The sequence below is a fragment of the Brassica napus genome, chromosome C9 (assembly GCF_020379485.1).
Source record: "Brassica napus cultivar Da-Ae chromosome C9, Da-Ae, whole genome shotgun sequence".
Lineage (NCBI taxonomy): Eukaryota > Viridiplantae > Streptophyta > Magnoliopsida > Brassicales > Brassicaceae > Brassica > Brassica napus.
Window position 1 is genome coordinate 26,149,286 of NC_063452.1, and position 16,378 is coordinate 26,165,663.

Consider the following 16,378-nt stretch of genomic DNA (forward strand, 5'->3'; position numbering starts at 1 on the left):
TGCCGAAACAGGTTGACTACAGACTGTAGAGAAGATGGAGGATTGCTGATAAATCTACCAGAGAAACGAGACCAGATTGAGACAGCAAAGTCGCATTCAAAGAGTAGGTGTTGGTGAGATTCGAGGCATGTTGAGAGCACAATACACATGAAACCGGAACATTCATCCCCCAAGCAGACAACCTGTCTCTAGTAGGTAATCTTCCCAGAAATGCCATCCAAGTAATGAACCCATAGCGGGGAACCCCTTCTTTAAACAAAACAGCCTTATGCCAATTAACATCAGGATGTTGTACACGAATAAACTCCCATGTTGCCTTAGAAGATAAAGATCTTACAAATTGACCAGAGGCATTGCGCCAAAGAAACGAGTCTCCCCCACTTTCCAAAGATGGTGGGTTTATTGTTGTAAGCTCAATTTGCTGTTCCTGAATCTCATTGGATCTAGCTGGGGGTAGTTGTCATTTCCCATTGCTGTAAGCTTGAGAGACAGTAGAGTTTAATGGAAGGCGTAACTTGGTTGGTCCTCTTTGTCCAATGTAATTGATCAAAGGACCAAATCTTGTCAAGGAATCATACCAAAAAGAAGCTGAGCTACCATCACCAATATTGCATCTCATCAAATCAATTAATAGCGGGTTCAGCTCAATCATGCTCCGGACTGTAGGAGAGAGTCTTTGCACATCAGCAGTCATCCAATACCCTCGCCGCAAGACATTCTTTTTGAGCCACTTAACCCATAATGAATGCCAAGAGGAAAAGTAGTTCCAGAGCCTCTTAAGTCTTAATACCATTTCAAAATCCTCCAGCTTCCGGATACCAAGACCCCCTTCTTTCTTAGGCTGACATATATTTCCTCCAGCTGCAGAGCCCGTCTTGTTCTTCTTTCTTGGGCAGCACGAACACCGAGCTCTAGAAGTTCACAAGCCCATAAACGACTGACACAATGAGTTCGACCTTCCCCGTAAATGATAACAGGCTTACAGTATAGTTGTTAAGCTTGGACATTATACGCTCCACAAAAGGCTGAAGAGTAGCTTGAGAAATTCTACTTGGATTAAGAGGAAGCCCAAGGTATTGTGTAGGAAAAGTATCAATTCTTAATCCCGATATGTCGCTGATGACCTGAGCTGCCAACTCATCATAACCTCCAAAGAATATTTCTGATTTTGAAGCATTCATATCAAGTCCTGACCAGTCACGAAAGTTTGACATAACTTGATTAATACCAGTGATGGAATGGCGCGATCCATCAGAGAATACCAGAAGATCATCAGCAAACAATAGATGGGTTATCTTCGGATTTGAACACGCTGGATGAAGCCTTAGGTTACCATTGTCAGCCGCCTGCTCAAGAAGTTTAGACAGAACTACCATAACCATTATGAAAAGATAAGGAGAGATGGAGTCACCCTGCCTTAACCCTTTCTTCCTTGAGAAAAACCCAGCCAATTCAGCATTAATAGCAATAAAGAATCGTGGTGTCGTTATACATTCTTTAATCCAAGTGATGAACAAAGGAGGAAAGTTCTGAGCTTCAAAAAATCTTTAACACCAGATCCCAACAAACTGTGTCAAAGGCCTTCTTAATGTCCACCTTCAACATACTACTTTTCCTACAAGACGGGCTCTTGTAATTCCTGATAAGCTCTGATGCTAGCAACATGTTCTCTCCCAAACTCCTCCATTTCAAGAATGCTGCTTGGCTTGGACTGACACATCCTGCCAAGATTGGCTTCATACGTTTGACCAAAATTTTGGAGATGATTTTATACACCACATTACAGCAGCTTATAGGCCTATAATCACCGAGAGTACAATCTTGCGGCGATTTTGGAATGAGACATATCGCAGTAGTGTTAAGATCTTTGAGTAGTCTACCGTTCCTGAAAATTATCCTACTGCTTCCACCACATCTGCCCCAACTGTGTCCCAAGAAGCCCGTAGAAACTCGACAGAGTAACCATCAGGGCCTGGACTTTTGTCAAGCGGCATTAAAAACACAATGGCTTTAATTTCCTCTTCAAGCACGTCCTTCGTCAAACTTTCATGGTGATCTGCTGAACAGCGAAACGTAAGTAGATCCTGAAGATCAGCCACTGAGACCGGAGACTGAGGCAAGTGAGTATCACCAAGATTATTCTGAAAATATTCAGCCGAATTGCCTTTATCTCATCAGTAGAACCATAGAAACGTTCCTCAGTATCTTTCAAAAAGTGGATCTGATTACGTGTTGTGTGCTGAGATACTGTGCGGTGGTAGAAAGCTGTATTACGATCCCCAACATCCGCCCATTTGACCCGAGATCGCTGTCTGTAAAATTTCCTTTCCGCTTTCAAGAGCACATGAAGCGTTTCTCGTTCCATGTGTTCCTCCGCTACAGAAGCAGGCTGCGGCGTGCTAAGTAATATGAGCCGAAGACCTTCAACCTTAGAAGTCTGGTCCTTAACCCGTTGAGAGATTCCACTGTAATGCCTCTTGTTCAATTTCCTCAAAACTGGCTTTAGTAGCTTCATGGATCTCACCAATTTAAATTGGTTTGTCCCAATGATACTACTAGGATTCCAAGCTTCTCTGGCCTCATTTGAGTAATCTGGGTGTTCAATAACATGATGAAAAAACTTGAAAGGTTTGCGCACTTACCGTTGAGCAAAAGGAAGTCTGATCAGACAAGGTGAGTGATCCGACTGCCCTGGCTCCAAAAACTCAGCAAATGAATCCGGGAACCTCTCAGCTCAAGACTGGTTAATAAAGGCATGATCCAGCTTCTTGGATATCGGATCGTCATCTTGATTGTTACACCAAGTAAACCGAAGACCTTTCTCCTGGGCCTCAAACAAGTCTGAGTTCTGCAAAGCAATATTAATATCTTCAATACCTCCAGCATCCACAACCGAGAAGGAGTAATCCACAACCGAGAAGGAGTACTTCGAGTGTTATTCCAATCTAGTGATCTGATTAAATTCTCCCGCAACTAGCCAAGGAGAGCGAGACACATGTGTAGTAGCATTCATCACCACTATCCCATCCCATAGACCCATTCATTCTTCAGCAGTGTTGTAGGCATAAACAAAGGTGACCGTGAGAGAAAGTTGCTCTGCCATGATATATATCCCACAAGTAACTGCTTGAGGAGATGCCTGATAAACAAAAACAGATACCGCCGGGTCCCATACAACAACTATACGACCCGCTTCAACCTGACTGTAGTTCCCAAAAAAATTCCAGCCTCGTGGAATAGCTTGTGTACTTGTAATTATCTGTAAACATTGAATATGCAGCAGACATTTATTGCGAACAAGAGTCACTTTTATACTTGTAATTATATCGTATGACACTTTTAAGAACCAAATTCAGTGTGCACCCTTCATTTCCAAACAATTCATATTTTATAATTTTTTTAAAAAAATTATACATTTTAATGTATTTTATTATGTAACAATAATATTGTAACATCCCGAGTTGTGATATATAAAAATGTTTAACATGATTGATTTGGTCATTTATATCACCAAAGTTGATTTACCTTTTCGGTTACACATCCGTTTAGAACTTTATAGTTAAGCGTGCTTGAGCTGGAGTAGTAGAATGATGGGTGACCTATCGGAAAGTGATTCACGATACCGTATGAGTGAGGCTAAAACACGGAAAAAATTCATGTGGTGATTGCAGGATCAGTAAACAAGACTTCCGGGCATTGAAAAAGTTAATGCACCGCTTGTCAGACGAGATGGTACCCACAAACCGAGTGAGCTAGCGTGGATGGCCCATTAGCCGTGGACGGGCGGAGCATTGATATTTTAAACTTTTATTAGTTTAAAATTATGAAAATGGTCAACCAAAAATATAATATATTTATAATCAAAATTTTGTATATTTTATTAATATGTAAGAAAATTCTAAAACATTGATATTTTAAAACATAAGGAATAAAATGAGAGAATAGAGATGGTTAGCTAATTATTACTTAACAAAGAGAGAGTGTGTAAAACTCATGATTTAAGACTTCCACAAAATTGAATTTATATATTAATAAACAAATTACTAATTGTACATCATATTTTTATAGTGGAAATTTCACACTTTAGATCCATAATATTTAGAGTCAGTTTTTAGTTACTCAAATTAATATGATTCCTTTTACCAAAAGTATCAACAACTAATTCCCTGACATTACTATTGGTAGCACCATACATATAAAAAAAATATCATCAGTTTCATGTTTTTTCTTAACGTTTTAGGTAAGACCACTCACGATGGAGTGTTGAAATTCACTTACAACAGTTTAAACCCTTGCAGTGAGTGAGAGTGTTATAAAAATGTGTTTGTCTACGTAGTATCAATAGGCGTTGGAAAGTTTTAACAGCTTAAAAAAAAAATTGTGGCCCGCACTGCCACGTGCGTCATGCGTGCGGCTTTAGCTAATTTTTTTTTTTTTTTTAAATCTTGATAAGATTTAAATGCTTTGCTCTCATTGGTTGGGCAAATTTCACTTGATATTTATCTTCACCCAATAATTCAAACACATTTATTATATAATAAAATTTGTTTTTAGAATATCAAAATTATATCAAAATTAAATATTTTTTAATCTATAAATAGAGACTACTCTCATTTTTAACACCCAAAAGTCTTCTATTTATCTGTTCAACTTCCAAAATCCCAACAATTATCGAATCTGGCTATCATCATGCGGTCATGTATCATATTGCATAATATGATTGTTGAGGATGAACGAGATACATATGCTCAACACTATACTGATTATGATCAATTTGAGGCAAGTGGTTCGAGTACACCACAATCCTAAATTTCACATTTCAAAAATTCTACCCCACCCCTCAACTCTAAACCCTAAGTCTAGATTAGTTAATCATAGGGATATAAGTGTCTTTTATCCTTCACTAAAAGTGAAGGTAAAAGTGATTAGTGTATACATGAAAAGTGGTACTATGAATGTGGTATTTGTGGTAATTTCCCAATAATCAATGTCATATACTCTCTCTGTTTCAAATTACTTGTCGTTGTAGGGTAAAAATTGTGTTTCAAAATAAGTATCATTTTATAATTTCAAAGCAAAATTTATTGATTTTATATTTTAATCTATTTTTCAATTGGTTAAAATATGGTTAGATGTATTGGCAATGATGTTTTTAAAATATACAAAATTAAATGTTTTCGTAAACTGTGTGCCGAAGTATAAAACGACAAGTAATCTGAAACGAAAAAAATATATTCTATCGTAATATATGTTTGAAATATATGGGAATAAATTCAATCTCTTAGTTGATTCTGAAGCAGAGAATATCTGATATAACTAAGACTAATTCTAATTTTTCATTTTTATAATTTGGTATGCTGTTTCATCTTTCAAAATCAACGAAGCTGATTTAAACATATAATCATCATTGTTCTATAACTATGATAGTTCAAAATATTATTAAAATATCTGATTTAGTTAACACTGATTCTCCCTTTTAACTGTTGTTCTAAATAGGCTGATGATGATAACAGATGAGATGTTAAGAAATCAATGTATTCATAGATATAATTTGCATGTGTATGCTTATAATAAAGGGTGTAAGACCCCACGGTAAATAAGGTAAAAGTAAAACCCTACAAAAAATATATGGGTCTTGTAAAGTTATGCAACACGTCAGTTCAATGGCATCTAGTAAATGGCCTAGTTAGACTATCTACGATCGTTGATTCATTCAAAACTGTTAAAGCATATTTATTGTAAAGTTTTTATCAAATCTCTAACTATTAAAATAAAAAAAAAGAATTTAAAAATACGAAAGAAAACTAAGATACGTCTCTTATTTAAAAGACGTAAAAGACATCCCTTAACTTAATCTTGTATCTTTCCTTGGCAACTTCCAATTAGTTTAGCTATTTAATTTTTATTAAAATTTAATTATTTATTTATAATATACTAAAATATTAATATTTTGTTGTTAAGAACTCTATTTTAAGAATCCATGCGATAAACATGCTCTTATTTTCTCATTTTAACACTTCACATCATTTTTTCTTTCTTTCACTTAATTATTCAAATCCACCTCATTTTTAACATGTACAATAGTTTTGTTTAATAAAATTCAACACGCTACTCCACCATTTTAGTTTATTTTTTTTTAAATTGTATATAAGTAACTACATACTAATAATAATTTTGATTATAATTAATTTAAATAATTAAAATAACATAGTTTTCAAAAATGTTTTTTTTAAAAAATATTTAAATCCGTAATTATTTTTAAAAAATAATACTATTAAAATAAATAACATTACAAAACTTCAAATAGTAATATTATAGTCAAAAATAGATTTTTTTGTGTGTGTCCAAATCAAATGAATCAAGTCTCTATTTATAGAGCATAAAAGTTATGAATTTTTATATAATTTATTTTATTATATCATATTGTTTGGTATAAGATAATTGATCTCAAAAACTAGGATGAAATAAAAGTCTATAAAATGTAGAAATCCAATTATATAATGACACTTTTTACATTCCTATAATACAGTACCAGATTTTGATCCGCTCATCCGCGGGGGTATATTTTTTAAAAAATATGATGCTATTTGTTTTTTTTGTCACTTTTAAGGTTAGGCAAAAAACTCAAATTCGAAGAATCGAACCGAGCCCAATCCGAATAATTAGTACCAAATCCGAACCGAAATTGATTAAATATCCAAATTATTCAAAATTTTGGTATTTGAAGAACTGAAACCTAATCCGATCCAAACCGAAGTATTTTGGGTATCCAAAATAAATTTATATACTTATATATATTAATTATTTTTAGATTTAATATATATAAAAACATCCAGAATATATATGATACTTTTAAGTTTGTTTAAATACTTGAAAATTTATACAAATAATCAAACGTAAATATCTAAAATAGTTAAAATATACTCAAAACTTTAAACATACATAAATAATTATTAATTCTCTATCCAAATATTTAAACCAAACCAATTTAAATTGGTTATCCAAATCCGAACCGAATCCTCAAAGATCTGAACCGAACACGAAATCCCAAACATATCCGAAAACGAACCCGAACGTCCACCCCTAATCACTATTTTATATCCTCTTATGTCTTCACAAATTAAAAAAAATGTGTTATCATATAATTAATTGTATTTTATATGTACCATCACATAAGTTTTCTTATAATTAATAATTTTTTATACGTACAATCATATAAATAATCACATATATTATATTTTTAAATTTCAATGTCAAATATAAAAAAAATAATTTAAGTTGGTGTTTGAAATTGAGCTTTATATTGTATTTTTCTTATATATATTGAATTTTGTTTATAATGGTTATTAAAAAATATGTTACTAAAAATCAAATTTTGAATATTTGTATATTTTGAATGAATTTTTGATATAAATCAAATTTAAATTACTATTTTGATTTGAATATGTATATCAAGTAACATAAACCCATTACTTTTTAAAATAATGTAATGGACTTTCAATTTTTTAATAGCATAAGTCCATTATTATTTTTTCCTAACTTACTACTATTCATGTTTCCAAACAACAATATTTTTTTAACTATTATCTATGTTGCCAAACAAAAGTTTAAAGTACTTCTGTTTTAATAAGATAGATTTTTAAAAAGAAGAAGAAAAAAAATTCCGTAAGCTCATTTGAGTTTGTGCGGCATACAATGATCCAAAGAGATTTTGTGGGACTCATTTCTTGTTCTTTCAACTGGTTCAATTTATTCAATTAAGTTAAATCCACATCATTTTTTTTGTATATTCAACACATTCATTGCACTTATTCAACAGTTGAATTTTTTTTTCAACAAGCCCCAGTCTTATGAAAGAGGTAAGATCAAAAGAAGCTGCAAAAGGCTTTCATGATAACACATATGCAGAATGACATAGATATAAATAATTTACATTTTAAAGGTTATTCTTCTAATTTATTCTCCTTTAATAATAAGGGGATGAGCATTTGGTAAATTTAAGATATGATTGCCTCGAGAAATATTGTCATGTAAGCCATCTTTTGAGAGGCGTATGACCCACACGTGAGTCTCTCTAGTTCACACCCACAACAAAGCTTCGTGTTTTTTGGGTGGAGGCTCACGGTTGTCTGGCGATTTCGTCGGCGGCCTTTGGGTTTTCCCCGTCTCAGATTTTGATTAACTAGACGGATTATTGTCTCTCGGCATTTGCTGATGGTGTTTCCCCTTCTCCTTTGCGAGATCGGGTGGGTCCATGGACAAGGCGGACCCCTAGACGAGATCTGGTGCTCTGGTAACTCGTCGAAAGTACAGTGGTCGCGCTCTATTAAAAGAAACGGAAACCACTAGTCAATTATTGGGGTTAGAATTTCCATCTCCGATTGAAGGATTAGGTTTGGATTACGACATATCTTTTGACTGGGATGGTAATTCCCACCGAATTGTTTATCTATGTTTTGAAGCCATATCTTCGCCGCATGAGGAGTGGAGGAACACACAAAGCCTCGGCCTTGTGAAGAAGTGGAACGGATGCAACTTGCGGCTAGAGGATTTTGGAGTCGGCTAGGGCATTCAAACAACTTTGTTGGTGGTTTCTTCGAAGGTAACCGAATGCGGAGCTTGCGTGGTTTGAATGCCCTAGCCTCGCAAAGTTGCCAAAAATCGGATTCGGAGCCACCACGTTTGATATCTTATGAATTTGCATGATTTTAACTATAATTTGATGTATATAATTGATCATTTAGAATAGCATTTAGACATCATTAGGTTGCATTTCCATGCATAAGTCCATATCAGATGTTTAAGATGTCATTTTGTGAGTTTGGAGCATTTGGAGCTTGATTTGAGGCAAAGTGAGTGATTTAGTCGAGAAACGAAATGGAGCCTGAAGGCCATGCCACAAAACCGTCCTGAAGGCCATGCCACAAAACCGTTGTGAATTCTAGACGACATTACCTCATTTCAGCCAAGTGCTAAAGCGGCCTATTGCAGCGGTTAATCTAAACCGCAGAGTTTTGGTGTCAATCGTGTGTGAGCTGACTAGGCCTTGTTCAACGGTTACGGAGACCGCGGTTAAAGAATAATCAAGACCCTCAAGACGAAGAGTTGGAGCGGCCTATGGCCCAGTGGCCAGACGACGCGCTACCAGGCTGATGTGAACCTCCGTCAACATATGTTTGGCCAAAGTTTTTTCACCATTTTACCCTTTTGTTTTAAGCCACTATAAATACATTTTAGACGTAATTTTAGATTGTATTTCATCTTCTCTTAAGGCTTTGTCTAATCTTGTAAAATTTTGAACCTTTTGATCATTTAAAAAAGTATTTCATCTTATATGTGTGTTTCTCTTGCTCATTAACATGATTAGCCTTGATCCTTATATGGGTTTAAGGTTTCTCATGGAGATTAGTGAGTAGTAACCTTGTGATTCATGGATTAGGTGGATTAGGGTGATAAGGTGGGTTAAATGATGTTTCTTGTTTTATTAAACTTGATCACTCCCATCTGTATATTTTAAGCTATTTTATGTCCGGAAGGTGTTTGTTAAAATGTTTGATGAACTTAGTATTGCTTTAGGTTGAATAACCAAATGAGTTTGATATTAGGATTGCTAGATGGTTAGTAGACTTGAACATAACACATGCTTGAAGGTGTTAGGCCAACGAGAGTTGATGTTTAATGCATGACTAGCATAGAGATTATTATCACGAGAGTGGATTAATCTATTTGAATTAGATCTAGACCTATAAACTTGTTGATTGTTTGTTTGAACATCCTAGATTGAACTTTGATCACATTATATCAATTATCTTTGCCCATGGATCCATCTTTACATTTGATTGAAAGTTTATTTCTTGCACTTATTTCTTGATTGAATTTGAGATCACCTTGTTTATATTTCTAGGATCTTAGCTTGTTACAATCATTCATCTTCTTATTTGCTTAGATTAGAAAAATTATGTATTTTTAGTGTTATAGATCACTAGTTCCTTGTAAATTTGATTCTAAAATACTGTATCGATATACCATTCGATTGTGGTAAGATTAATTGATTTGTGTTAAAATTCAGTAATCAGGTTGGCGCCATTGCCAGGGATCGAACCCATCAAAACAAACATTATTAGATACTTGGTAACGTTCATTCGGAGGAGGAGACTTTCGTTATGTTGTCTTCTTTTCCTCAACCTTTCTTTTAGGTTTAGATCTGCTTCTCTGTTTAGTTTTCATAGCATGTAACCTAAGCTTTTGACGTTGTTATGGGTTAGGGGTGTGCACTTTCTAATGCCCTTAAAGGGATGATTTAATATTTAATCTTAATTAAAAAGAAGATAGGATTGCTTCTATAAAATTTTAAAGAAAAAAAAAGTTGTCAAAGAGATTCTAAAGCCAAACAGAATGGGACAAAGAGAAGACATGAAAGAATTCACACATTCGTTGCTGTCTGTCATAAAACACCCAAATTCGAGACCTCTTTTTCCTAAATCTTATTCTAATTTTTTATTTAGTACGTTTTTAATATATAAATGCTTTACTATTAACTAGAATACAATCAAGTGGCAATAAAATGGAAGAATTTCGAAATCTTACACAAGAAAATGAATACATAAACTCGTTTTTAATCATTCTTTTCTCAAAAAGGTACTAAATCGATTTTTATCACTAGAAGACAGAGTACATACATAATTTATCTAAAACCACTCTGGGACTACCAGCATAATTGATTACGATGTCTACGGTCTACATGAATATAAAATATGCATCAAATTTAATCATGATTACTTGTGGATTTCAATTCAACTGGGACTACCAGCATTATTTTGAGTAAGTCTTCTTTGCAAGTGTTTAGCAGTTCACGTGGATTTCAGTTTCACCTTTTTCCATGAAGCTTTTAGTTTTGTCATTGCAATCGATTACAAGTTGTCTTCATTTGATTCTATAAAGAACTGGGACAATGGATAGACATATTGCAAAAGAATAATTCCAAACACTATACCGTCCATTCCATTTCTTTTATTTTTTTATCATTTCTTGTGAGCAACCTTATCAATTAGGTTCTCAAATATAATATCTCTGATTTGATCCAAACAAACATAATATCTCTGGCAGGAAATAATTATATTTTATTAAATATTTAAATTTTATTTGTATTTTCAGAAACAACACCATTTATATTTTGACAAATAATCAGTAGAGGATTGACAATATCTATGCAGAGAACTTATGCATTTACCTCTTTTTTTCTATTTTTTCTTTATTTTTAGCCTTAGATATTTTGGAAGAACCCTGGAGGTGTTCTGATAAGAACATAATCTCAGATCTCTCATGTCATTAACTTGCATCTAGCCCATGAATCCCAACCCTAATAATAATACCTAAGTTAATCATAGTTTAACAGATGCTATCAGTAAGACTGTAACTGATGCTTCAACAAATGTATGTAATGAAAGTGATTTTGATATTGATATTTGAAAGGAAAAAAAAGTGATTCTGATATTTATGAATAGACCATTTGGTGGCATGATTATTTATTCATTTTGCATGTAAAGTTTTACATAAAGTAAGACTTTAACCATACTGTCTATATGACTTATTTTGTTTTTATTTAAACAAATTTGACTTTAGTGACTAGCTAGGTTGGGAAAAAGGGAAATCTTTTTGGATTGGCCAGTCGTAAAAGCAGACAGCCTTTTATGAGTTATAAGTTTTATATAACAGACGTTAGGTACTTAGGTCCGAATGAATGACCTCAGATTTGATAATATAAACGGTGCGAAATTAAAGTGCGGGACGGTTTAACTGCGGTTAGTGCGTTTAGCGGGATAAGTGCGGTTTTGATAAAAAAAAAATAGAATGCGGTTTTGTGAAAAAAGAGTGTTGTTTTGATGTAAAAAACAAGTAATGCGAATTTGATAAAATAATAATGTAAAATAAATATATTAATACAACTAAAAATAATTTATTTGTTTAGTTATAGTCTCGTAATACTTTTTTTTTTAACTATAGTTGGTGAATAATAATATTTGAATAAGTAAACAAATTTTTAGTTATATTAATTAATGATTATTTGTAAATAATTTTAATTATTTAATATATACACATACGTATAACATATACAATACACCAAACAAAAGTTTTAGTGGGGGTTATTGGTTCTGGTAGTTTAGTAGATTTATAAATTCTCCTTATATTTAGAAATCTTCCATAAATCGAGTGATTTTCAAATCAAATAAAATAGATTTGAGAATTACTGATATGAGTATTTTAAAATCAAATCAATGAATTGTTATAAATCAATGGATTTGTAACTAGACCTAAATAAAGTACTACAAGAGAACATTATGTTCTCCGACTGCAACTTCCAAAAACATGGATTGTCAGAACAAATTTTTCACGGCATCTCCTTAGAAATTTCAGATCAAACTATTTTTTCACCATGTTATCGGAAGTTTGAACGGATCAAAAGTAAATATTTCTGACAAAACAGATTTACTTGTCATATTTTCAGAAATCTCATCGGAGTATTCTCGGTACTTATCGACGACTTCATCTTCTCCACCATTCATCATCTTTCTTGCCTCTTTTTCATTTTGCTAAGCATCAAAAGCTGGTCGCACACAATTGGTGGGGATACGTTCATATGGAATACATCTGTCGTTGCATCTCTTTTTCATTATCGTATGCATTATACAATATGTTGTATGGACATGTGCTTAGTGCATGGTTTTAACATGAGCAAAAAACAATGTATAAAATTTGAAGTAATGCATCAACCGATGTTTGTTGGGACACAAAACTATAAAGAATGAAAAAAAACAATATTAAACAAATCCAACCAAAATAACAAGGTTAAACCCAATATTTGATCCTTTGTATTTTACTCTTAAAAATAGTTACAAATCCAATCAAATCCAGTTTCAAATTAAATCCATACACAAATCTTTATTATTGAATAACACATGATTCTAAAATTTATTTTAAAATCATAAAACCAATAACTATGGATTTGAATGTGAATTTTAAGAATAATAGAACCAATAACACTACATTTAGTTTGGATTTACAAATCTATTAAAATGCAGAAACCAATAGCACCCTCTTAAACTATTTTTTGAAAGAAAAGTTAAAAGATATTAGTATATACCTTCTATGTTATCACAAACATGTGGCTTCAGAGCCTCAAATATAACCTTAAATGCATACGAAGCCACATGTTTGTGATAACATAGAAAGTATATACTAATATCTTTTAACTTTTTTTTCAAAAAATAGTTTAAAACTTTTGTTTGGTGTATTGTATATGTTATACGTATGTGTATATATTAAATGATTAAAATTATTTACAAATAATCATTAGTTAATATAATTAAAAGTTTGTTTACTTATTCAAATATTATTATTCACCAACTATAGTTAAAAAAAAAGTATTACGAGGCTATAACTAAACAAATAAATTATTTTTAGTTGTATTAATATATTTATTTTAGATTATTATTTTATCAAATTCGCATTATTTGTTTTTTACATCAAAACAGCACTCTTTTTCACAAAACCGCATTCTTTTTTTTTATCAAAACCGCACTTATCCCGCAAAACACACGAACCGCAGTTGAACCGTCCCGCACTTTAATTCCGCACCGCTTATATTATCAAATCTGCGGTCACCATTCGGACCCTAAATGTCGACCGATCTAACGATTATTAAACATCTCACCATGCACAATACTGCATTTTGTTTCCCAACAGTCATCACTATATCTTGTGAAGTTTTTTTCCTGGGCCAAGCTATTCTAAATGTTTAAAGTATGATCACTGTTTATTAATATATATTATCCATGGCCAAATCTGAAATTTTGGGGATTATAAACATTTAGTAACAACATTAATAATTTTGAAAAAGAACTTATGATTCTATTTCTATGTATATAACTTCTAAAATTTTGGAGACCAATTCCAACATTTCAATAGACTTTATCCAGATCCGGCTCTGATATTATCTCTCGGTTTTGTAAGAAATATAAGAATGCAGAAACATATTAATTATATATATAAAAAAAACTCATTCGCTTCTCCGCCTCATGCTGTAAATACCTATGAGTGTGTATAATACCAGAACATTGATTATAACTTTTAATCAAAAGTTATTAATTTATTTCGCTTCAAATGTATATGGCATCACTCATCAGCGGTGACGAGTAGCTAGAAGAACCTGATCAGAACATACATTTTAAAATCAGAAAACTATAAAAGAATTAAGAACTCCAAAATACTACGAAACTGGTTGGTGCAAGGTACACAAATAGCTGGACCGAGATACTTGTTTTGTTGATGGACAAGACTCAGGATAGCACAGTCCTATTTCTTATTCGGTACACTTTTCAAGCTGTGTTGTATTCGATATGGCGTGAGAGGAATATGGAGAAGCTCCTCAAGCAGCAACTCGTCTTGTCAAGTATATCAATAAACTTGTTTGCAATCGTATCGCCTCTCAGAGCATCTCCAACCCATACCACTATTTTAGTGTCAAAATCACACTATTTTAGTGTAATTTCAGCACCGAAAAAAATTATTCTCCAACCATAACACCAAACTTCACACTAAAAGTTATTTTATAATATTTTATGTATTTATGTTTATTTGTCATTTATTTAATTGTTTATTTTATTAATAAATTAAGTGAATAGTATTTTAGTGAAGTGAATAGTGTTTTAGTGTGGTGAATAGTGAATTATAGTATTGCACTAAAATGATGTGATTTTTAGTGTTGGGTTAAAGAAGATTTTTGTGTCAAAATAACACTAAAATAGCGTTTTGGAGTTGGGTTGGAGATGACCTAAGAGGGGAAGGCAGCTATGGGAGTGTGGTTTGCTACTAGATGAATTTTTTTTTCTAGAATAGTTTTATAAATTTAATCCTTTTAAACAGTGATACACCTATTGTACAAAAGTGTTTTTTCTGTCTTGAATAAATTTAACATTCATTCAAAAAATACTCAAAAATACTACAATATTTACCTGGTAAATATAACTATTTTTTATTGATTAGTGATTAAAAACTCCAAAATACCTTCGTTTTTTCTTACATTAAAGAAAAAGAACGTGGGAATTTTGAGTAAATGAACTTTTTTGATTCATTACATATATATGAATATAAGAGGAACAAGAAAATAAAATAAAACAAAATATCAAGAAACTGCTTCTACTAGTTGTGGAGATGATCCGGACAACTTGGTACCGTTCTTTTACTGTCACTGATCCCATTTCGGGCTAAAGAATCTACCGGAGTAAATTTGGCGGCGCCAAAGTACTTCTTCATCAGATCTTGTTTATTAGCCGGAGCAGGAGAGGTGGTCATCGTCGCCGTTTCTTGAAATACCTGAATTGTCCCTATCCGGGAATTTACACAAAGGAGATACAGTATAGAATAAAGGAAGAACACCATTAATAGAGAGGACCTTCTCCATATTTGAGTATGAGTCATATCCCAAACCTAAACCCTAACATACAGCTTGTGCTTGTCTTCTTGATTAAACCTAATCATCCTTTTTTTTTTGCTCTCTCTTCTCTTTGTGTCTCTTCTTTGGGTAAGATCTATCTTCTGTAACTATTTCTGAAGCTGAGAGAGAGAGAGAGAGAGAGAGAGACTCGGAAAAAAACTCAGAAGAGAGAGTGGCTTTCATGCAAATTTTGGATGGCCCACGTGAATGTGTATATATAAATACAAGACAAGATCTGTAAATGTCTTAATTTAGCTTTGCCTAGTTTTATTACCAGTACATACGTCAGACGTCACATATCTAATTAGGGGTGGGCAAAAAAACCGAACCGAACCGAGTCAAAATGAACCAACCGAACCGAAACCGATTCAAACCGAACTAAAGTCTATTTCAAACCATTCGGTTGAAGATTTCTCTAATCCGAATGGTTCGGTTTGGTTCGGTTCCGAAAAACCGATGTGTTTTTGTAATTATTTAAATGAAAAATATCTTATTATATAAAGCTTGGTTCTTCAAAGTTGCTAATTAACATGACGATGACACATGGCAATTAAAAATTTAAGATGATGACATGTGTTAAAATCTATCATAATTAATAATATAAATATAATAAGATAATAACACAAAAGAATTATTTAATAGCAATTTTCTTTTTTTTTTAAATACTAAACAAAGATAATAATAGCAAAAAATTATTGGATGGTTTTTAGTTGACAATAATTTTTTTTTCTAATTTTTGTTCCGTTTTACAATTCCTAAACAAAAAATATGTATAATAATTTACTTAATACTTTTTTTTTTTTGTAAAATCGATTTTACAAATACTAAATAAAGATAACAGCAAAAGATTATTTGATAGTTTTTTTGGTTGACAATAATTTCATT

At 32.6% G+C, this 16,378-nt stretch overlaps 1 protein-coding gene across 1 annotated transcript; it reads right to left on the reverse strand.

Annotated features, from left to right (window-relative positions):
* Window positions 1-15,006: 15,006 nt before the first annotated feature.
* Window positions 15,007-15,688, reverse strand: LOC111208295 (CLAVATA3/ESR (CLE)-related protein 27-like). Its single transcript, XM_022707311.2, has one exon. The coding sequence runs from the start codon at window positions 15,475-15,477 to the stop codon at window positions 15,199-15,201; it is 279 nt and encodes a 92-aa protein (XP_022563032.1). The 5' UTR covers window positions 15,478-15,688; the 3' UTR covers window positions 15,007-15,198.
* Window positions 15,689-16,378: the final 690 nt, after the last annotated feature.

Coding starts and splice junctions, on each gene's coding strand:
- LOC111208295 (XM_022707311.2), bottom strand. CDS start 15,477: ATGACTCATACTCAAATATGGAGAAGGTCCTCTCTATTAATGGTGTTC.